Below are 23652 nucleotides of genomic sequence, written 5' to 3'. Positions count from 1 at the left end.
ATGGCAACATTATCATAGGGCTTTAAGATGGCTTGAAAAGGAAAAAAGTGTTTTGTTTGCTATCATCATACAATATGATACATTTGCTAATGTCTATAACATCCTTATGTAGGTTAATATTTAATTTCCCTTGTTTTTGTTGCATTTGGGGGTGAATATAAATTTCTATTGATTAAATCATGGTTAGAGATGTTTGGGTGACTCAGCTAATCTCTCCCTTTACATAGACCCTCTGTGTCTGTGCTCCAACATATTTAAAACACTACAGCAATATAAGACAATGTGTACAGAACATTTTAAACCAACAAGTCCTCGAAATTAAACAACAAAATATGTTGTTTTTCCCTGCACTTCAGAACGACACATAAGAGTGATTTCTAACCTGGTGACCTATCAGCAGTAATCAGCAGGACATCATTTGTCTGTGCTTTCCAAAACTGTTATACATCACTGTTAAAAAATAATGTTTTATTATGTGACAATGCTGTGGTTTGGGTTAAAATGATCACTTTGTTAAGGTAAGAGAAACATGTGGGGTGGGTTAAAGTTAGACCACCTTCATTGTCATGGCAACAACAATGTAGTTACACCTTTTAAAACACCGTCCCAAGTCACAGTTGAGAATGTGACACTCGTGGATGGAAACAGGAAATGAACAGTGGTCCATGTGGCAGAATCCACTGTTGGGTTATACCCAATCCACCACCCAAGAAATGAGGAAATTTGTCAACCTATATAGATGTCATCTGAACTGTGCCACTGCTCTGGGTCATATTGACTATGGCCGCTAGATGGCATCTGTCACTCAAACGTAACTATATGTCGTTTTTGGGCCACTTGCATTACGACCTACTGTATCAGGTTTTGTATTAGGTTATGATGGCCATGCTGTGCATCTGCATGAATATGACTGGATGATTGGATGTTCCTTGGTAGGGGGTAGCCAAGCAACTGATGCATGAACCAATGATTGTGAAGCATGAATGAAACAGCTGATGCTAATCAGATAATACAAGCTCAATTTCAGTGCTCTGTCTGATCTAACACTAATGCCAGACAGGACATTGATACTGGATGACTCTACAAACCCCAGATTACCTTCAATGACAACAACTCAGTTGGCTCTGAGCGTGCTCAGTGATGCTCTCCATAGATTGAGGCTGTTTCATAAAGAATTACAGTAGCTATGTTGGTCAGAAATGTGTTCTGTTGCACCTGTAACCACACCCAACAGTGATGTTACAGGGTCCTGGCGTACACTTGTCCATTGCACACTTGTACACTTGTACTTTACACCTGTGTACAGGTGTGAAGGGGCATAGGAAACATGTAGGTAACATTTTTAACCGTCATTGTCTCTGGTTAAAATAACACAAGCAACAGATTAGATCAGCTGTAGCTAATTAATGTTGATTTGTAACAGCTAAAATAAAAAAACTTAGTGTGTTCTCTGGTTAATGTGTTCTCTGCAGCTGGTTTCTATGTTCAGACAAAGATTGTTTGTGAGTGGCTTGGAAAGGGACAAGTAACGTGATGTTTGTGTGTCAGGGCTTTGCGTGCCACTTGAGTCTGTCTGCAGGCTGATAAGACCATGGACCTTAAAGAGTAACACTGTGAACAACGAAAGAAAGACAGAAATGGTGAGAGAGCAAGAATGTGAATAAGATAATTGGGAGGATGAGGCTAGAGATGTCTAGGCTGCCTTTGTCTGTGCTGGCTCGAATTACACAGATTCAATTATAATCAGGGACTGCATGATGCGCCAGTCTATATTTAGCTTTAGTGTCACTGTGGGTCAAATATATGAGCAAACTAACCTCATGTGCACCAAACAGTGACCGGCATTAAACTCATCAGATCTTTCAAATTTCTACTAAAACATGATTGATCTAACAGATGATAAACTTGCTGGATAAATGATACCCGGATGTCAAAGCAGGACACTGTGGAGTTGACTAAGTAGTTAAGCACTTTTCCCTTTTCCCACATGGTGAATATCTGGTTTTAAAACCCAAACTCTTTCCCAGTCCCTGCATGATAAACTCACTCTGATGTCTTAGCTGTTCCTGCAGCGTCACTCAGCCAGGAACGGTTTTATGGGAAAATCTTCAGTCCAGCTGCATTAGTATGCTGACAGAGCAGCTGACTGAAGACGCAGGGGAGACTTGGATATGGGTACAATAGATTGAGCAAATGAGGGAGGTGAAACAGAGAGAGACAAAGGTTTGAGAGATGAAAAAATGAAGTGTGTTTTTGTCATTTTCCTCCTGTGAGGCCAGTGTGCTCTGTCACAGTGGGCTAGTAGGACACCGTTCTGCCTCTCTGACTCTGGTTCTCTGTCCCTGTCTTCTCCCTCGCTGTCTGATTTGCCCTCGTCCTTGTCTCTTTCAGTCCCAGACAGGATGAAGTCAGAGTTGGCAGTAAGGCACTGTATCAGCTAACTAGGACACTGGTCTCAGAGCGACATTAGAGGCAAACAGCAGATTAAAATATCACCGCTGGCCAGTTAAAAGCTCCTACAAATCACTTCTAACTTTTTATCAGCTGAGATAAATGTGCTTATTTCACTCCTGACCTGCATGCAGGGCCAGATTCAATTTCTTGGGGCAAAAATAAGATTCATGCCTCTTTTGACAATTGCTTACTTTTCTCGGCTAGGAATGCAGCCCTGACTTGCCATCACAGCTGTGTGTTGAACCCAATACTTGAGTGCCCAAAGACAAAATTCCTCTAATGACTACTACATACTGGGTGCAAAAAACCCTACTCAAGAAATACAGCACAAACCCAACTGAGATAAGATAAAACTTTATTGTTCCCCAGGGGGGTCAATTCACAAATAAGTAGAATCCAACATGCATTTGTTGTTGAATTCTATCATATGTTAGAAAGTGGTGATCATAGTGAGCAGAAAGTTTGCAGTGGAAATGTCTTTGCCAGATGACTGAAAAGACTGAAAAGCAGCAGATTACTGAGTCTTTCTTCTACTTGCTTTATGTTGTCTTCACTTCAAAACTTGTAGAGGTCAACCCAGAAGTCCTCCAAATTAAACGACCAAATACATAATTTGACCATGTGACTCTTGAACAATATATAGGAGCGTTTTCTAATCTGGCGCTCCTACCGGCAGTAATCAGCAGGACAACATCATTTGTCTGTTCTTTCCAAAACAGTTACAAATCAATGCTAAAATATAACGTTTTATGATGTGACAATGCTATGGCTAAATGTATACTATACAGAATTTCCCTAAAAAACAATATGTAGACTTATACAAAAGTAATCCCTCTCAATCATCACTTATGGGTGTGTAGCCTCCAGCCAATAACAGCGTGCAGGATGTGAGTGTAGCAACCAGGTTATATCGTTGTCTCTGTCTCTCTCCTCTGCTCCGCTCTGCTCTCTGTCTCTGTGTCATGGATGTATAAAGAGCTGCAGGTCTGTGTGTCTGCTTGACCGAGGGTGGGGCTGAGCTACACACACGCAGAGCAGAGAGGCCACAGCGGACAGGATGAAGCTCTGCATTCACACAAAATCCAGCAATGCGGCACCTTCCTGCAGGGTTGTGCGGAGGTGTGGGTGTGTTTATTTGTCCTTTAGAACATAACCGCTGTGAAACATTCAGAAAAATAATGTTTTATTTATCTGATTCCTGGCTTTGTTCTCACAAGCGCTGCTCGCTCTCTTCATTCACTCTCTCTCTCTTTCTTGGGTTATTGTTGGGTTATTATAACATCCACCCAACCCACCAACTCGGAATGAGGAAATTTGTTATATGTATACGCCATCTCAACCGTGCCACTGCTCCAGGTCATAATTACTATGGCTGCCACATGGCATCTGTCACTCAAATGTAATTTTTTTGGCCACTGAAATTACAACCTATTGTGTTGTTTGTCTTGGGAGGACAGTCTCGAGAAAACACAAGTAGCCAAGGCTGACCAATCACAGTTCTTGTTGTCTTGTCTCGTGACCCTGCTGTTTAGTTTTTTAGGAGGTGCTGTGGTTTAGCTATGGCACCTATAGGCTCTGAATCTTTGCTGTAATCCCTTGGTGCTCCCAGACAGCAAGCGGTTGCCGCTTCCCACTTGGCAGCCTTGTCACACGACTCCCAGCTCCCTCCAATTCTACCAGTCTATAGGCAACACAACAAGCTGCTGCTACCCACCATGTATAACCTCATCACACAGCTAAATAGAGCAGGTTGTGACTTAGAATAGTGTAAATTGTTAGCAGTATAACTGGATACAGTTAGTATTGCAAACTAGCTAGCCAACGCTGCTTCAACACCATTTCTCATTATTGATCTGTCTAGTGAAGAGGTGTATCACTCAGAAAACAATGGTGGTAGCTGTGTCTGACATCATCTTTACAGAAAATGCTAACATCAGAATGCTAACATGCTCACAATGACAATGTTAACAAACTGAAGTTTAGCTTGCCACTTAGCACTTAACATAAAGTAAAGCAAGGATGATGAGAATGTCAAATGAAAGTATTGGAAAAAATGTAATTTTGACATGAGGATAGGGCTATAGAGGAATATCATGGGATCACCAATGTCATCAGTATTTATACTCTGTGGAACCCTGGGGACTGTACAAAATGTCATGGCAGTGTTTCCAATATTAGCAGAGATATTTGAGTCTGGTGCAAAATGTTGTTGTAGAAATATGGGCACACAAAATGAAATTGACTATAAAGCTGTAGCTGTCTTACCAGAACAAACTGAAACAGAAGATGTAGCAAATACAAGTCATGTCCACAGCAAATATTAATGCTGTATGTTTTGAAAGCTCCCTGACATTATGTGACAGTTTCTGCAGCCTCAGAGAATGTCAAGAACAGTCTACTGTTCACTTCAAAGAGCTCTTTATATTCTAAAATAGATCCTGAGGATGCAGACTGGGCACAGTCCACAATCAAAGAGTCTATGTCAGGCTCCTGTGAGAATACATCTCACAGTCTGAGCTCAGGTCCAGTGAGTTATTAAAGCGGGCAAATGTTTTCTAAAGTCTGGTTTAGTCTTCTCTGGGTCATTATGGGGATGATGTTTGCATTTTTCAGTTCAGTTGATCTTTACGCACAAGACCAGACAGGCTCAAAACTGTTTTTTTAGTTTATCTTGAGCAGTAATTTGTCTGAAGTGTGTTCATCAGAGTTTAGAACAGCTCTGAGTTTCTCTGCTTCCCAATAATATTGCTGACTCACTCCAGGCAATAAAGCACAGCCTCTATTTATCTAAAGAAGGAGGGGGTGACATTTGTGTGGATTCTCAAATAGACAGTGGTTTTTCTTACATGCTCTGTGTGCTGAATCACACTCAGATATTGAGGTGTGGAGTGGTTTGTGGTAAGTGCTGACTCCTTGTGACTCTGATTAGATGTTTACTGTCAGGTTTACTGGCCTTCTCGTTGCCAATGAACGATGACTCGTCCTACTGTCACTGCGAGACAGGAAATCTCAATGTCAAATCTAAATTCAGGCCCTCTAATAAGTGTGCTGGTGGTCATTTTGGAAATTATTGCTCCATTAATAAGATTTGAAGACTTATAATAACTTTGATGTCTGCGGTGTGGGTGTTGATTGACAGCTGTGATTGATAGTTGGTTCACCTACTGCTGTCCCCGGGTCTGGGACTCACACTGAGATTATTGTCACAATATTTTAATTACTAAGTTTAACGTTACTTGATTATGATACCTGCACTGTGGTGTATAAAAAAATGCTTAATAATGAGAGGAATGTACTGTACCAGTGCTTTTTTGGGGCACTACGTTCTTATCTGCCATTGCCTGGAGGTGGCGCTAAGGTTTTTTGGGGTGGTCAGTGTATACAAGGAGCTGCTCAAGTGTAGATGTATGTTTACCTGCCTCCTAGTAAAGTAGCCATCGTAGTTTGCTAACTTCTCTCTGTCTGCAGCTTTAGCTAAAGTAGCTAATGTTAGACCAAGTGTGCACTGCTCGGTGTTTCCGGTGAGCTAGCGCTAGCTTGGGTCCGAGGTAGCGGGGCATGTTTCCAGAGTGTGAAAGGGAACACCCCACACTCCGTATCTGGAAGTTCCTGGCTCCAAACAGAAAAGATGGAGCCAACCATAACCAGCAACTCTGGGCTTCAAACCAGCTCCAGTGTATGTGTGTGTGCCTGTATCACTGTAGCTGTTGTCTACAGTGGTGTGAGGAAAATGGCCCTCTTTGTCTTCTCCTCTCCATGCCAGCAAGAAATTGACTGAGCAGCCTTCACCCTCACTTACAGCCGTTGCTAGAGCCCATAACGGCCCCCAAGGAAGAAATATTATTTCAGTTAGTTTATTTTTTTAGCGAAATCACAGAGGATACTGTCTAGTACCCGGGTTTTATTTATGAAGCCTTCAGCCAATCTCTGTAGCTGGATTCCTGTGATGTCCTTCTTCTATGTTCCATACTGATGTACGGCAGTTGAATGTGTGTTAGTCATATTTTATCCTGATGGCATGTTGCAGCCTGAGGTTATTGCTGTGCTTATTGAATGGATGTGGTTATGGTGCCATATATTGACATGTGCATATTGTTGCTCTGTGTGTGATGTGTCAAAATAATGACTAGTCTGGAAGAGCCGTGGCCATGAAACAGCTGGTTGCACTGTGCATGCTGTACATTACCAGTGACCCTTCTCCAGCTTTATGAGCTGGGACGTTACTGAGGGAGTTCATTGGTAAAATCAATATCTTGTCCCAGTTCCACTCCTGCTTCATTGCCTGTCGTGGTTTAAAATGTCTACAGTTGGATGCCTACAGCGCCTTCAGATGAGATATTTTTTACCATCACAACTTGTGAAATGGAAATTTTCTGCTAGCTGACAAGTGGAGACGTGTGCTGTAATTTTGAGCTGTCATGACAGCTTGAAACAGAACAGAAGAAAAATTGAAAGAACAGCTTCATCCGTATTGCCTGCAGCATTATTGTGCAGTTTTATTGTACTATTTGTAGTAATATTTTAAGCTGCAGCTTCACATTTCAGATGCTTGAACACACCAAATCAACTTTGATTAGCTAAAAGCATCCACATTTATATATATAAAGCCACCATGTGTAGAATTTTCATGTGATCATAGCAGTTTTGTTTGTGGGTAAATCAGACAATGGCAATCGAACTAGTTGATGTGTTGCTCTCAGTTAATCTCAGTGTTCCCAGGTTGGATCAGTGGGAGGAGTGAACCACTGCTACTGTCTGTTTTGATACCCCAACTGAGGGAGTCAAGGGAATGCTCAAATCATGCATATATGGGCTTTAAACTCACATTATAGTTAATTGAAACAATTGATTTTTGGCCACTTGAGGGCAGCACAACAAGCTGCCCTCACAACATTGACATATTATCACCTTATAAAGTTTAAAAGACTAACATGTTAGCTGCCTGTTTACACATCCAGCAGTCACAGAGCAACATTGTCATTAATTTGGAGTCGTGTTTGTGTTCACCTGATGAATTTCAGTCCGGTATTCACTCTCCTTTTAGAGCTGTTTTGGTCTCCACCAACTCCTTGTTGAAATGTGAGGCTGCCTGCATTATGTTTTTCTTTTAGGTTCACAATTTTTCAAGTCTTTAAACAGCAGTCAGGTGTTCATATGAGCAGTGAAAGAGATTTTCCTCACTGTAATCATTCCTCCTGTTCATACTGACTATTAAAAGATCCTTCAAATGTGTTTTCAATGTAAGTGATGGAGGCCAAAATCCACAGTGTGTCAACACAGTCATTTAAAAGTCTCTGTGAAGCTTCTATGAGGCTTCAGCAGTCTGAGTTAGTCATATCAAGTGGATATCTGACACATTTACAGTCTTTTTAGCATCAAATTCCCTCTTTGTGTTTCCTCAGACGGTGTTTCCCTGTTGAGCTGCGGTGAAAGTATAGTAACAAAAAGAGGGACTGTAACATTGAAAGATATCTACTTGATTTGACTCATTTGGAGTCTGAAGATTCATATCAGCTTCAGATAAATTTTTAAACACATTTTTGCACAGAAGGAGGACTGTGGATTTTGTCCCCCATCACTTCCATTGTAAGTGCATTATGAAGGGATCTTCTAATGGTCAGTATGAACAGGAGGAATGATTAAAGCAAGAAAAACAGGTTTCGCTGTTTATTTGGGCTCCTGACTGTTGTTTTAAGACATACTTGAAAAATTGTGAACCCGTCCTTTTTTATATTTGTACAGTCACCCCCACAATATCTCTGTGTTTCAACTTCATTCTAGTTAGTTCTAGTGAAAGTAAAATTAAAGGTAGTTCTAGTATGAGCTGGCACATGAACAGACCAGCATGTTTACACCATCTGACCTACAAACCTGTCAATCTTTTCCCTGCATTTTGGTCAACACAATTACTGTTGCATATGAACATAATTAGTAGGAGACTACATGTTTGGAGTGGAGGCTCATTAATCTTGAGTAAACAGACCTCAACGTGTCTGGCCTGGTGAGCAGAAGGACAGAGAACAGCAATGGCTGTTGAGACTCCCAGCTGACTGTGTTTAATGGTACTTATACTCTGCTCCTGTGGGAAAATATACAGTGTACATTCTGCCTATGCACAGTGATTCCTGCACTCATGCCTAAGCAAAATCACACATTGACTGGACTTTCCTCCAAGCTGTTTCAGCCCTCCATCCAGACTAAAACAGAGTTTTTCTCCCTTAAAAAATGAGCTTTTCTGCAATGGCCTCAGAGTGTGTAAATCTTAAAATGCTGGCTCGATGTGGCGGTGTGCACGGGGTAAACGGAGCTTTTGAAAAACAATGACATAAGCTACCCAGTGAGGGTTGGGGGCTGTGTCGTAGGAAAGTTAAGAAGGACTTGTTGGCTCAAACCTTCTCAGTGATCACTCATTTTAAATGTCAATATAGCCAAATACACAGCGCTGACGATTCAGGTGGACAGAGGTTTCTACTAAAATGATCTTGACATGCTAGTGAGGAAACAAGTCGTTTTCACATGAAAATGATGTTTTGTTTGGTGCCACATAGCTTGAGTTTGTAGTGACTGACCCTTGAGTGAGACAGTGGGATTGAAGAGGTTAAACATAAATCAAATATCAATATATCTGTCTCATCATCAGCAGACATATCTGGATATTACATGACTGCAAGTGGATTTGTGACACCAAGAAATGATTTGATGATATTTTTCAACTGAGGAGTTCTAACTTTGAAAAATCAGGTAAAATTCCTACTGTTATTTAGCTTCACAAATGGCAAGTTGCTCTCTGTTTCTCCATTATATTTTATGATAACTTGTAGAATAAATGATTTATAAATTGATCAGAAAATGATAACATGACAGAAAACCTTTTAGATGTGTATCATTCAACAAAGGTGAGTGTTGGATGTTGCTCTTCAAATAGAGAGCATTATTCATACAGGCATATGAAACAGTTAAACACAACACATTCTATCCAGATGACTCAGACTCTTTCCTCTCCTGCTCCATCCAGGCGTTTGGCCAGGCCTACTCCACCCAGCGTAAGGTGGCAGAGGATGGGGAGACCAATGAGGAGACTCTGCTGCAGGAGTCTGCTACCAAGGAGGCCTACTACATGGGTCGTCTCATGGAGCTCCAGTCAGAGCTGAAGCACAGCCGGGCAACCACCGCCAACACACAGACTGACAACGAGCACTTGAGCTCCCTGCTACAGGAGCTGCGGGAGGTACAGTACTGCAGCACACTCGACAAGAGTTACTGATACTGCATTTTTGGTCAATATTACATTATTGTCATGCGCTAATAACAGCTGGATGTAGGGAAAACTCTTCCCTGTTGATACATTCATGAAGATTCTGACCCCTGAAACCTGTAGAGAGTGTTGGGCTATGAAATTACAACATCAAACCCAGAAAACAAACAATAAGAAAACATGGATGTTATGAAATAGACAGTGTGAGTTTAATGGTTTCTTAAATTGAAAAGTTTGCTACTCAGCAGCTGATGCATGAATGAATGAATGAAACAGTCATCTAAAGTATTACATGACACAAAATTAATAGCAAATAATATAAAAAGTTAAAAATAAGCAAAAAAGCAAAGTAACTTTACTTTGAATTTAAAGTGTGAGTTGATATTAAAAGCATACTCAAAGCAAAGACCGTCTGTAGGGTAGGAAATGTAGAAAGCTGAGCCTCAGCTCTGTTTGCCTGCTCTGTCTCAGCAGAGTAATGAGATGTTGGAGCTGCAGCGCAGCCGGATGCGAGAGGAGATCAGGGAGTACAAGTTTCGAGAGTCACGGCTGCTCCAGGACTACACGGAGCTGGAGGAGGAGAACATCTCTCTGCAGAAACTGGTGTCAACACTCAAACAGAATCAGGTACGGATGCTTCAGATACACATACAGAATGAATCACAAGTTTATGCTTGGCCAATAGTGGAATGTGAATCTTAGTTACAACTACATTATTGCATATTAGATAATAAATAAACTAAATTTCATGTTTTTTCTGTTAAACAATGTATGTCTGCACTGCAAAGCACATGTCACATACTGTCATATATATCTCCAAGTACATTTTTCTGCCTTTCAGTAATCAAAAATGTTAACAATACATTTAAAGATCTCTTTGGCATGATTTTTAACTGCAAAAAGGGAGCATTAATTATGACTTCAGTTGAACTAAAGGCTATATTTTTTATGAATTGTGATAATGTAACCAAGCTACTCAACAAAATTAAATCAGCAGGTAACAGATGCCCAGAATAACCTTTGGGTATAGACACCATTCACAGACATGCACACACAAGCAGAGGACAGATGGGCCTTCTCAGACAGAGAGTGACAAATTACTTTGAGGTTCTCCTGGGCTGCCTGGTAAAAGCACCTGAGCTCTGAAATGAGGGACAGAGGAGAGGAGAGGAGAGGGGGGAGAAGAGAGGAGAGGAGAGGAGAGGGGGGAGAAGAGAGGAGAGGAGAGGAGAGGGGGGAGAAGAGAGGAGAGGAGAGGAGAGGGGGGAGAGGTGAGGTGCGGAGACAAAAGGAGAGGAGAGGAGAGAGAGAGGAAAAAAGGAGAACAAAATGGATTAGAATCAAGGTTGAGCTGAGAAGAAAGGACAGCCAAAAGCCAGAGGCGAGTAGAGAGAAGAGAAAAAGTCAGTTTTTTTGGGTTTTGACATTTTAATGTTAACAATACATTTTTTGTGTTTCCCCCAAAATATTGTTTTTGTGTCAAAGTTTAAGTGATACTGTAGTTTAAGTGTACAATTTGAACATTTTTGACTTTGAAAAACTCTTTTTACAGCATACAGCACCAACACCACATAGTATTTTAACCTTTAACCATAGATCAAATTTATACAAATGTTAAAAATAAATAAATTATAGACAGAAAACTTCCTTTTCATGCAGCTGTAGCCAGAGATGAACTTTCTCAATTCATCAATGCCAGAGGCCCAGTAGAATGACTAGCCAATCTCTTGACATCGTCTCATTAATCTACCTGTCCTCCTTCCCTGTATCTTGGCTCAGGTGGAGTATGAAGGCCTGAAGCATGAGATCAAGGTCCTGGAGGAGGAGACAGAGCTCCTTAACAGTCAGTTACAGGACGCGCTGCGATTGAAGGACATCTCTGACGCCCAGCTGGAGGAGGCGCTGGAGTCTCTGAAGAGCGAGCGTGAGCAGAAGAAGCACCTGCGCAGGGAGCTGGTTCACCACCTCAGCATGTGTGATGTGGCCTACACCGGCAGTGCACACCTGATGTTCACCTCCGCCCCGCCCAGCGGCACTGCCACCCCAACAACTCTGCTCTCCCCTAGCACAGAAGAGCCAACGAGGTGCTTTAATATTTCATGAACAGAATCTGGAGACTTACTATTCTAAAGTGGTCTGTCTTATGAAACTGGTGCATATTGCAGGATGACAAACATGACACCACTGTGGCAAAATGGAAAGGAAATGTAATGTTTATGTTACTAGTGATCACAAGTAGAGCCCTGCACTGCCCTCAAATTGAGGCCTGACCTGAGCCCGGATATATACATATAAACCTAATATGTCGGATAATGTGTCAATTTTGAATAGCTTCTCAAATTAACACAATACAAAACACTTTCAAAGCTTTAACAGTATTAAATGTGTCATTTCAAAGTATCGCTGAACATAACGTTCCTCCACATGTTCAGGTTGCAGTGCACTTGTTGCCGACACCTGCGCAAACGGGCCTGATGGTAAAGGGCAGTCATGGCAGGCCTCCTGGCAGCACCTGGGGGTACCAGAAGCTCAAAACAAGAGTCAATAGCAACAGCAAAATAAGCTGTTTGGCATTGGCAGAGAAGATTTGGCAAATTTTTCATGGGCGCAACCCACATACTCAGCTCTGCTGCTCATCCCACAAATGCATGTTCGTTACAAATGTGGCACCATTTAAAAGGGAAATAAACAGGCTTTCCAACGGTATAAGATTTATTGCCAAGAAGCATTGTTACAACAAAGAAATAATCTACCAAACACAAATTTCCTTACTTTTTGTGCTATGTTTGTAAACATCCTTTGAAAAGTAGACTGTATCTTTGGTATTTGATAATACCTCATTTTATGAAGTTTTAAAAGGCTTATACCATTGTACTCTCTTTATTGTGCTGGTTATACATATTCAACTTTTCTCCCTGATATGAGGGAAACAAAGTGCATATGTGGGATTTTAAAGATGCTCATCTCTGATCTTCTAGGTGTAATGGTCACCTGCTGGGCGGGTCAGGAGCGGGGACACCTACTGGGTCGGTGCCCAGGGCTAACGGAGAGTGCCGAGGCCCGGGTCGAAAAGCCGAAGGGGTGGCGACATCAGACCTCTTCAGTGAGATGAACCTGACAGAGATCCAGAAGCTCAAGCAACAGCTGTTGACGGTGGGTCTGATCTCAGATCATCCACTTATACATTATTAACTCAGAGACAGCCAGCATTTATAAGGCTGTCACAGAGGAGCACAGAACACAGTTTGAAACTGATCAACACAGGGAACATTCATGGTTGTGTTTGAAAGACACCAAAGTCATTAGTTGGTAGGACACAGGAAGGAAACAACAGTCTCCCATATCAAAGTCACACACTACCCAACCACCCACCCCAACCTTTCACAAAAAAGATTTTTTGCTGCTATACCATCACGCTAGCTCCCAATTTGCTTCTCACAGACAACAACGAAAAAAGTAACTATATCCTTATTATTACCATTTCTTACCTTTTTTTCAGCTTGGGTCTTTCTGACAAACGTCTTTGACATGTCTGTTTTTTAACGGATTGAACCAACGACGTGTCAATCAGTGAGCTTTAGATGTGTTAGTAGGTGTAGTTTTGAACTTTGGACAGAGCCATGCTACCTATTTCCCCCTGCCTTCAATCTTTATGCCAAGCTAGGCTAACCATGTCCTGACTCCAGCTCCATAGTTAACACACAGACGTGAGACTGATATCTTCTCATTTCACTCTTGGTTGGAATTTCCCAAAATGTTGAACCATGTTGTATTACTTATTTATTTTTTTCCCACTTACCTGCAATGTTTAAACATTATGTTAAATATTCTGTAAAATTACACCAAAAAAGTTAGAATTTTGTGCATATTTTGGCTGCAGTTGTCACAAAACCAGCGTCTGCTGGGTTGATAACCCAGCAGCCAACTCCTCTTTATAAAATCAAAGCTTTTGAATAATTTACTGTAAACCACACTGACACACAGTATCCCCACTGCGTAAAGCACTCTGTCTCTCACCTTCTCCCTTTGTCTTCTCTGGTCACACACAGTCACACATCTGTTTTTGTTTTCTTTCCAAACACCTTTCTCTTATATGTTCCCAAACTTGTAGTATTTCTCAACCTTACAATTACCTTACAATTATTTAGTGCATCAAATCATGCTCAGAGCACCAGCATGTGTGTATACGCACATCCATATGTGTGTGTGCATCTGGATGCTTCAGTTCCTGTAGGTGTAATCCCATCTCTCCCTGCTGTCTGCAGTCTCTCTGATAGGCTGGGCTGCAGGAAGAGCTTATTTATATCTCAGCTGACACACTACACTATCGACCACTCTCCAGCAGATGGGTGGGTTTCATTGCTGTCGAAGCTGCTCTTTTTAAATGTTAATGAGTCCACTTTTGTGCTACTGTGTTGTTTCTTTACACCTGAGGGAAAAAGTGGAGTGACATCCCATCCATGTTGTGTTATTATGCAGTCTGAAAGATCTGAGACAGTTTTTCATGACTCAGTGTATGTTAAAAGTCTTTCCAGTTGTAAAGTTGGTAAGAGATGTGCTCATGTGTGCAAAAGTGACCTGAGATCAGACCAGAGATGTTGCAGTCATATGGTATACATCTTAACCAAATGCCCTGTGAAATGGGTGCTCTACTGGTTTTTTGGTGCAGTTTGTTGGTGCATTACTGCCACTAAATATTGATGAGGGACATCACATCATTTGATATTCATGTCTAATCTTTAAATACTGGTGTCATTTATCATCACTTTGCTTTGACTGCTGCTTCACCTTTTTCCAAATGATGTGATCCTCCTCTGCATCTCATCCTCATACAAGCACTAGTAGAGTAGGAGATTCAAACAAAATGGGAACCCACTCACTAAAACATTGTAAACCCTCCAAAACTCCACAGGAGTCCTTTAATTACACACTTTATGTATCTTTCTCTTTCTGACATGTTTGTCTCTTACCTGATATGAGCTCTCCTCAGCTGGTCTCTTTGTTGGTACACTTATCATTGAGAACATGTTAGCTCTGGGTGAATTTCTCTAAGCCTTACTTTGGTCTCTCCTGTACATTGAACCTGAAGGCTGAACCATTCAGTGGTTGCCATTTCAAAAGTACTTCATCCTTCTGGTGGATTTTGTTCTTACTGGCTGTTGTGGATTAGTTTTTATGAACATCAAACAGGTTTCAAGTGCTTGTGGCAGACCTGATGAGTCTTGCAGGAGCTTAGGAACGATCGAGTTTATCTATGAACTGCTCATATTGGCAGACACTGATATCTAGAATATCTAGCATTATTGTATTGGAGATGAAAGTGCAGAAAGTGATTGGGACCCTAGTTGTTTTGGCTGTTTAGTGAGGGATGCCAAAAATATTTGAACATTTAAATGAAAAAAACATAATATTAAACACCATACTGATCATCGTGTACCATATAAGATGTTTTTCCCTAATCGAGTTGCTGCCCCCTTCAGGTTGAACGTGATAAAGTAGCATTGATGACCAGCCTGCAGGAGTCCCAGACTCAGCTCCAACATACCCAGGGGGCCCTCACTGAACAGCATGAGAAGGCCCTCCGCCTTAGCAAGAGAGTCACTGCCCTCCGCCGCTTACATCGAGGAGCCCGCTTCACCCAGGAGGCCCAAGCCTCTCAGCTCACCCCAGAGGCCCTGATTGAGCTGGACAGGTGTGAGGAGGACGCTGAAGAGGAAGAAGGAAATGATGAGGATAAGAGTGGGACAGTAAACAAAAGTCAGGTATTTTCATACCAGACGCCGGGTCTGGAGATCATGCAGTGCAAGTATCGTGTGGCTGTGACAGAGGTGGTGGAGCTCAAGGCAGAGGTGAAAACCCTACGGGAAAGGCTGGCTCAGTGTGGGGAGGGCGCAGCACAGGAGAAGCTAAGGGGAAACTCTCAGCTCCACAGACTGGAGAGGCAGGTCGCCTCACTGGAGAAGAGCTGCCGGGAGGGAAGGGAGAAGGTAATCACTTCATACTGACTGTCTGTTTGAATGGAATGAGAGATATTTACTTGGATAAAGGATTTGATCTCCTCTCCTCTCCTCTCCTCTCTCCTCTCAGGTTTCTAGCTTGGAGTTGGAGTTGCAGGTAGCTCAGTCAGCATCCAGTGAGAGTCAGAGCGCGTTGAACGCAGCTCAGGACGAGCTGGTGACGCTGAGCGAGGAGCTTGCCCAGCTGTACCACCACGTCTGTCTGTGCAGCAACGAGACACCCAACCGCGTCATGCTGGACTACTACAGGTCTGACTGTTGTTTTATTAATAGGACACATACAACATCAAAGGGTTGAGCACGGTTGCTCAAAGTTACAGTGACTGAGACAATTGGAGAGCCTATTTTAAGTGGAGGGCCAAAAATACACCCTTGAAAATGCTACATTTTATTCATTCTTCTTCTTCTTCTCCCACTTCTTCTTCTTCTTCTTCTTCTTCTTCTTCTTCTTCTTCTTATTATTATTATTATACATGCAGAACTCCATGTCTTCAAGCCAGGGGATGCTCAGTTTCTTTGATACATGTGGTCAAGTACTACTTGTTCTCACATTATCGGAGGGTGTTGGACTTTGGAAGAACACTTAACTACTTAAAGAAGTTAATACCATCCTCCTAGCATCCAATATTTCCACAGCATCTCCATAAGACACTCTGAGGGGCATGGACTGAGTTGTCTTTAAGTCTATAGAAAGCTTTGCCTATCCAGTCTTCATGGATAGGCAAACACACATGACCATCCCACTTGTCTCTCAGAAGTAAAGAGAGTTCACTCTTCCACTACCAGGACAAAATAGATATTGGTCCTTCAGGATTCGAGGTTTTACAATCAGTTGTAGTCTCAGTCCCAGTGCTGTAGCATAAGCATGAGAAGGGCTGAGTTGTGTAATAACTGGAGATTATTTGCCGGTCATGTGCCACCCAGGACTCCCAACAACACCCAGAGCCTTCAGTTTCAGGGCGAGTCTCATATACTCCTGAATCCTTTCTATTACTCAGCTTGCCAGTTTTGTCTTTGCAGAACATTACCACTGCCATAGAGATGGGTAAGGTTTAGCCTGAGCTATCTGGCTGAACCTTCTCTGAAGGATGATTCAGTTACACCCACTCAAAATGCTCCTTTCATTTCTTCAACTCTCCTGAGTCGTCTTGAAAGTTCTTTGCCTCACCAAACTCTTCCCACACCCATGTTTTGGTCTCTGCTACCACAGAAGCTGCAGTGCTCCTAGCCTTGCAAAAGGACCTTGCAGACCAGTTCACCCTTATCAGATGTTTGGGTTTACCTGGTCTGACTCCTTCCCCACCAGAGAGGAGACATTGTAAGTGTCAGCCAGTTTCCAAATCTGGTGGCCAGACTGTCAAGGCCCCCATGTTTAACACAAGCTAAGGGGAAGTTTGAAGAGAAAAGACAGAGCGCTCTATTATTTCAGTTTTATCAGGCCACACAAAATATGTTTGCAACCACTGGGTAGCAGACCACCCTTTGAGAACCCTAAGCTAGACAGTTTCTTCACACTTGCAACAGTGTGTTGTAACAAGTAAAGAATCTGTCTTTAAACAGGAATAGGTAGGCTCAAACCCCAAAGTTGGTGAGTGTCTGTATCAGATACACGTCCTACAGGTTTAAGTAATCAAATGAATTTTATTCTCTCTTCTAGACAAGGCAGGGGCCTCAGGGGCCTCAGTGCCTGTCTCAAAGCCATGTCTTCGGACAACAGCAAAGTGCTCCTCACACCACGCCTCGCCAGGAGGCTGGCCACTGTCGCCTCGGCAACCTCAACTCCCACAGAGTCGCGGAGCCCTTCGGCGTCTCCATCCAAAGAACCCCTATCTGGGGAGGGGAGGAAAGAGGAGAAGGAAGGGGACAGGGAGGGCCTCCAGGTGCCGTCTGAGCAGAGCCTGCCACCCTGCACACCTCCGACCCGCTCACCCAGCATCAGTGCCTCTTCATCATCGTCATCATCGTCATCACCTGCCATTGAGCCAGCTGGCGAGCTGCGCAGGGAGCCAATGAACATTTACCACCTCAACGCTATCATCAGAGACCAGGTAGAACACAGTGTCAGTGGAATTCCCCGTCCTCCTCCTTTCCTCTCCTCTCTTCAACTTTTCTGTCCACTAACTCTCTCCCCTTCTCAGGTGAATCACCTTCAGCAACCACAAATGAACCACTTTTTTTCCCCCAGGCAAACCTCTTTCACTTTCCCCCACTTTGTCCTGTTTGTCCTTTTCTCCCCTTTATTTTCTACTTTTCCTTCCTCTCTGCTCTCCTCTTGATTGGTTCTCTTCCCTTAGATGTAACACCTTTTAGAAAACTAAGGTCTGTTTTTTCTTTTCTTATCTTGCTTTTTCAGCGGTGTATTATCATTCCTCTCCTTCCTTCCCATTCATCTGTCCTCTCTTCTCCTCTCCCATAAACGGAATCCCTTCTTTTATCCAAATTCCTCATTATCTCTCTTCTCCACTTTCCACCCCTCTCTAACTTCCTTCCCTTCTTCCTCTCTCCTTTCCTCTGAAGCACCTCCAAAATGAATTATACCACCGTGTATCCTCTTATTTCCTCTTGTCCTATCCTCCTCTCTCCTCCACTTCTCTGCTGCCCTCCCCCAGGTGAAGCATCTCCAACGGGCAGTGGACAGGTCTCTGCAGCTGTCCAGACAGAGAGCTACAGCCAGGGAACTGGCTCCTCTGCTGGACAAGGACAAGGAGAGCTGCATGGAGGAGATCTTGAAGCTCAAGTCTCTGCTCAGCACCAAGAGAGAGCAGATAGCCACCCTCAGACTGGTGCTCAAGGCTAACAAACAGGTGAGAGGACATGTAATGCCAGGTTCAGAATACACGGTATCAGCCCGATAATAGCCTGACCCGACATACGTAAGCTGTTGGGACTGAAAATGGGCATTGGGCGCGACAATTGATTGTTTTATCTCATGTAGTGTATCACAGTGGACGGCAACCGATGCTGCATCTGGGACGCCTCACAACATCCTGACAAAAGGACTCGTGAGAATTACAATATATTTACCTTCTTTTGCTGAGCACTCAACATGTTCCATGATGTTGACCAATAGGAGCACAGAGTATTTGCACAATGCCAATAATAAGGAATTTTTTATGTATGACGGTTTGTGCAATATGTAAATGATCATTAAATGCACAATCATTTTATCACAACTTTCAAATCAGACAGGTTGGAAACAAACCAACAGTTTATCCAGATTATCTAAACGACTTTATTTGGAAGTAAAACTTAAAGTGAGTGCACCTGAAATGTTGCTATGCAAACAGGTATGTTAAATACGGTAGGTCAAAGTTGAACCAAGAAGAGTAATGGATATTTACAATGGATAATTAGGTAATTATTATACTGTTACAATACCTTTGTTTTCTCCTCTAAGATTGACTAACTGCAGGGCTTGTCCGGCTACTCATGTTTCTTGACTCATCTGACTTCTCTTGCTGATGTCACTGCCTTCTCAAATACTATATTTGCCTGAATATAAGACGACCGTGATTATAAGACGTCACCCCTTTTCCAACACCTGTCTTTGGAAAAATACTTTTTGAAGATACAACACACTTTCACACTAGTATTGTTGGGAAAGTTTATTGAGATATCTTAAATCCATGGAGAAGAAAGTCTTCATCCTTGAAACCTTTTATCTTGTAAAAGTCAAATAATGCCATTAAAGCAGAATGTAAATTCCACATTTGTGTAGCTTTTTCTATTAGCCAAATACTCACTATCAGGCTCTTGGTCAAAATGATTTTCTCCAGCAGTGAGCACTTTTCAACTGTCTGTCTTTTTGATCTCCTCATCATCTGTGACAGCAGCGATTCTTGGCTGCTTGCCAGATGTCTCAGTCCACTGTCTGTTCCTGCAGTAAAGACACTGAGAGAAGCTTTGGACTTGTTTTCACTCATCATTTTTTTATTTTCTCCATAGCAGAAAAAACATGTTACATGAACCTTCAAAAACTCCTGCAACTGAGCAAACTAAACACTTTTATTGATGAGTAACAGTGGACTGGACACTCACTAGCCCACTAGCCAACAGTAAGACTACAAACAACCCATAATGCAACACTCTCTGAAGGGGCTGATGTTACACTGGTATTCTCTCCATTTAAAAAGAATATCTGAACTTATGAACATGTTATTGCCTAGTCCTTGAATATAAGAGGACCACTTTTTCAAATGTAATTTCCAGAGAAATATATCTTCTTATATTCAGACCTATATATTATTGTCTGTTGGAATACCAAACCATGAAAATAAGAGCAAGTTGTGATAAACCAGAATTATCCTTTAAACTAATGCTGAGTGACAGTCAGATACTGTAAGTTAAGAAAAGTATATGGCTTAAATGTAACACAGCTTTTAAGAACAAGCAATAAGATGGATCACAACATTACAATAACGTAACTCCTATAATACATTTAGTATCATTTGTCATAGTGATATTATTCTAATGTACTGCCCAAAAATGCAAAAGTGATATTATCATATAGTGTTTGATAGTATAAGATGGACCATCATATTAGCATATGATTGATTAATCCTTACTGTATGTCAGCGTTCAGGAAGCTTTAATCAGCTTAATCACATTCTAGTGTAATGAGGATGCATGACAGTGACATTGTAATAAAGACTATTGTTGATGCTCCTTTTCCCCGTCTTTTTTTTCTTTCTTTATTGGTTGGTGCAATATAACATAACATACAAGACAGTTGGGACTGTCAGAACATACAGTGGTACAGTGGTTGTAGGTTCCCCCTGGCCAGCAACCCAGAGGCGGGTTCACCCGCACCAGAGGGCAGGCAGCAGAGGACAGGTCCAACCCAGACATATAATTATAATATGCATTTTTATTGTTGTCATTATTGTTGTTTGTTTGTTGTTACTAGAAGGACTTGGGCACAGTATTATTTAATATTTATAATATCATTTATACCACCACCATCATCCTACTTGTTATCATAATACCATTGTTTACTTTGTATCTATATTTGTTATTATGCATTATTAATAGTCATTAATTGTCAATAATTAAGTCAGATTTAAAGGAAGAGAAAGAGAGAGAGTGAGAGAGAGAAGAACCCCCCCACACAAAAACAAAAAGGGGGGGTCTGTTTGTTAGAGATGGAGATGAAGTCTTTGTAAAAGTTGTTTTCCCATTTGTATTTGTATCAGCTTAAACAACCGTATCCCAGTATCGCTGTCTAGTTGATAGCCCCATCCTCATTTTATTGTCCACCAGTCACACAGAAGAAATCAACCCAATTCCCGTAACAAGAAAGCAGCCACTCGCATTGGGTTTAATAATGCCATTTGGGAATGAGTCTAGCAGTTAATAGTCCAAGTGTTTACTGGCCTGTGCTTCTCTGAAACACACCAATCAATAAGCTTGATTGGATTCGCTGTCCCAAACCTCTCCTCTATTGCTATTACTTTATATTGTCTGTTTTATTTGGCTTTTCCATAGACAGATATGTGCCTCAGTGATACAGTGTACAGGCTAGAGCTGCTGTCCATTCAGAGAATGTCTTCCTTTGGATAAAAAATAGCTCTGACACCTGTTCTGATTTGGACTTACACACAGTGCAAATTATACTCTAGGAAATGACAAAAACACTAATAAAAATAATTTAGCCATGTATTTTCTGTGTGTGTGTGTTTACCCAGACGGCAGAGGTGGCTCTGGGCAACCTGAAGAGTAAGTATGAGGCGGAGAAGTCCATGGTGACTGACACCATGATGAAGCTGAGGAACGAGCTGAAGGCCCTGAAGGAGGATGCCGCCACGTTCTCCTCTCTACGGGCAATGTTCGCCACCAGGTCAGAGACCCAATACAAGAAATTACAACTCCACTACCTAATTTATTTCTTTACATTAACAATGAATCATGTTCCTCTGTGTCAGCTGGATGTGTATAGTAAGTATTTGCTAATACATTAGCCATAATAACTTCATAAGATTATGAGATTTATAATATTCTGTTCCATCTGTTTGGGAGTTACTCTGCCTCCAAGTGGCCAAAAAATCCATTAATGTGTGTAGCTTTAAAGTTGCAAATATCAACCCCTCTCCAATTTTATTATAGAAAACACTGAACAGTTGCATTTCTTATATCAGTTCTTTCATTTCTTCATGTATCAATTTGTGCCAGCTACATTTTCCCTGAAACCTACAATCAAAAAACTCTCTGATCTCAAAGGAATACTTTGACATTTTGGGATATTTGCTGGTTCTCTTTCTTGCCGAGAGCTAGATGAGAAAATTGATACTACTCTAGCATAGAATTAGAATTTTCCTTAGTTGATACTAAAGTCGCTTCAAGACCAACAATTAAAAAAAACTCTCATTCATTTGATTAATTTCATTCAAATAAGTCTGTGCAGCGACTTAACACAATGTCATCTGGCAAGGCACTGCATTTGCCAATCACATTCATGTGCACATTCCTGACATTGTAACATGAACACTGTATTTTTGTTGTTTACCTTGTGATTTTAGCAATGAAAGATAGAATAGTTTTTGTGCAGTGCTCAAATGTGTTACTTCACTTCCTTCCTGGATTGATCCCTGGATTGTATGTCATTCTCTCACTGGAACCTTAAAGGATAGGTTTGGGCTTTTTCAAGTCTGTCTTAAAGCTATAATATGTAACTATTCCACATTAAAATGTCTAAAAACAACTAGACCTATGTTATATATTTTGTTGAGTTGCGTACTTACATTATCCCAAATGTTTCCAACAATTTTCAAACTCAGAGAAATCTGCAATTTTAATCAAGATAACGGTCTGTTTCATTTGGTCACCTGTCAATGGCGTCATACCCCCTCTACCAAAGAGTATACGTGCACAAGATGCATGCGTCGGTATTGTGTTTGTCCGCTACAATTGCGTCTACCAAAGATCATACACTCACAAGATAATACGTTGGCATTGCGGCTGTTGCAGCCTCAGTTAGCTAAATTAAGTGGATATATTCTAAAGTTACAGCCTATTTAGAATGAAATTCCCTCCTTTTATTCTGAGGAGTGAAGTGCCTTGCTGAGCTGTGGTGGAGGGATACATTCTGGTAGTGGTGGTGTATAAGTCTGATTAAGTCTGATAAGCTGACGTTATCCAGCTTTTACTGCTAAGGCCGTGCTCAGAGAAATCTTTGAATGCACCAATAAACTGGTTGCCAACCACCAATAAAACCCAAAGAAGAAGAAGATGAGGAACTTTAAAGTGATTCTGTTTTCTTTGCAGATTTGATAGTTGGAGTATTTTTAGCAGTCTGTGTTTTTGGATGCAAATATTTTGGTAACAAACTGTTTGAGTGTTTTGGGGTCGATCTCCAGCTGTTCTTGTCCTCCAGACCACCTTGGCTTGCTCCTGCCTTTATATATTGAATCAAGTTAGGTAACTGAGACTGCTGAAGCATCACATTAGCTTCAGCTGAACTTTGGAATGCACTTTTGAACAGAACGAGGGCTGTGGATTTTGTCCCTTATTTCTTCATTTACAGTGTAGTGACGTTCCAAGAGAACAGCTTCAGAGTCAGTATGTAGAGTTATAGTTATAGCAACAAAGACCCATTTCCATGTACAATACATAATGGCACATCAGTATTGTATTAAGACAGATGTGAAAAAACCTAAACCTATCCTTTAAACAACGTGTCCACTCATTGCAGCCCCCCGCATTGTTTTGACACAAGTTAAGTGTGTGGACAGGGCTGTATTTCATGGTATATAGGATGGCAAAGGAGCAGATATCAGTGCTGGAGCATGTTCTGCTGGGGTTTAAAGACTAAGCTCAATATCAAAATAAGTCATAAATAAGTCATAAACGGACTTGAGAGGAAGATTCCCCTGTTAAAGTTTATGAAACAGTTAGAAAACTGTGACTCTTTTTCCATACCTTATTATATCA

The 23652-nt window shown here is 41.6% G+C and overlaps 1 protein-coding gene across 1 annotated transcript in view; it reads left to right on the top strand.

Moving 5' to 3' along the window:
- LOC137175843 (protein bicaudal D homolog 1-like) overlaps positions 1-23652 on the top strand; it is a 64368-nt gene that overhangs the window by 18677 nt on the left and 22039 nt on the right. The window contains exons 2-10 of the mRNA XM_067581753.1: positions 9470-9682; positions 10184-10336; positions 11489-11793; positions 12688-12862; positions 15190-15696; positions 15797-15975; positions 17384-17774; positions 18336-18530; positions 21411-21562. Coding sequence (XP_067437854.1) covers positions 9470-9682; positions 10184-10336; positions 11489-11793; positions 12688-12862; positions 15190-15696; positions 15797-15975; positions 17384-17774; positions 18336-18530; positions 21411-21562 — 2270 coding nt within the window. The remainder of the gene's footprint in view (positions 1-9469; positions 9683-10183; positions 10337-11488; positions 11794-12687; positions 12863-15189; positions 15697-15796; positions 15976-17383; positions 17775-18335; positions 18531-21410; positions 21563-23652) is intronic.

The sequence above is a fragment of the Thunnus thynnus genome, chromosome 23 (genome assembly GCF_963924715.1).
Source record: "Thunnus thynnus chromosome 23, fThuThy2.1, whole genome shotgun sequence".
Lineage (NCBI taxonomy): Eukaryota > Metazoa > Chordata > Actinopteri > Scombriformes > Scombridae > Thunnus > Thunnus thynnus.
The sequence above is the reverse complement of the archived record's forward strand: the minus strand, read 5'-3'. Positions and strand labels throughout refer to the sequence as shown.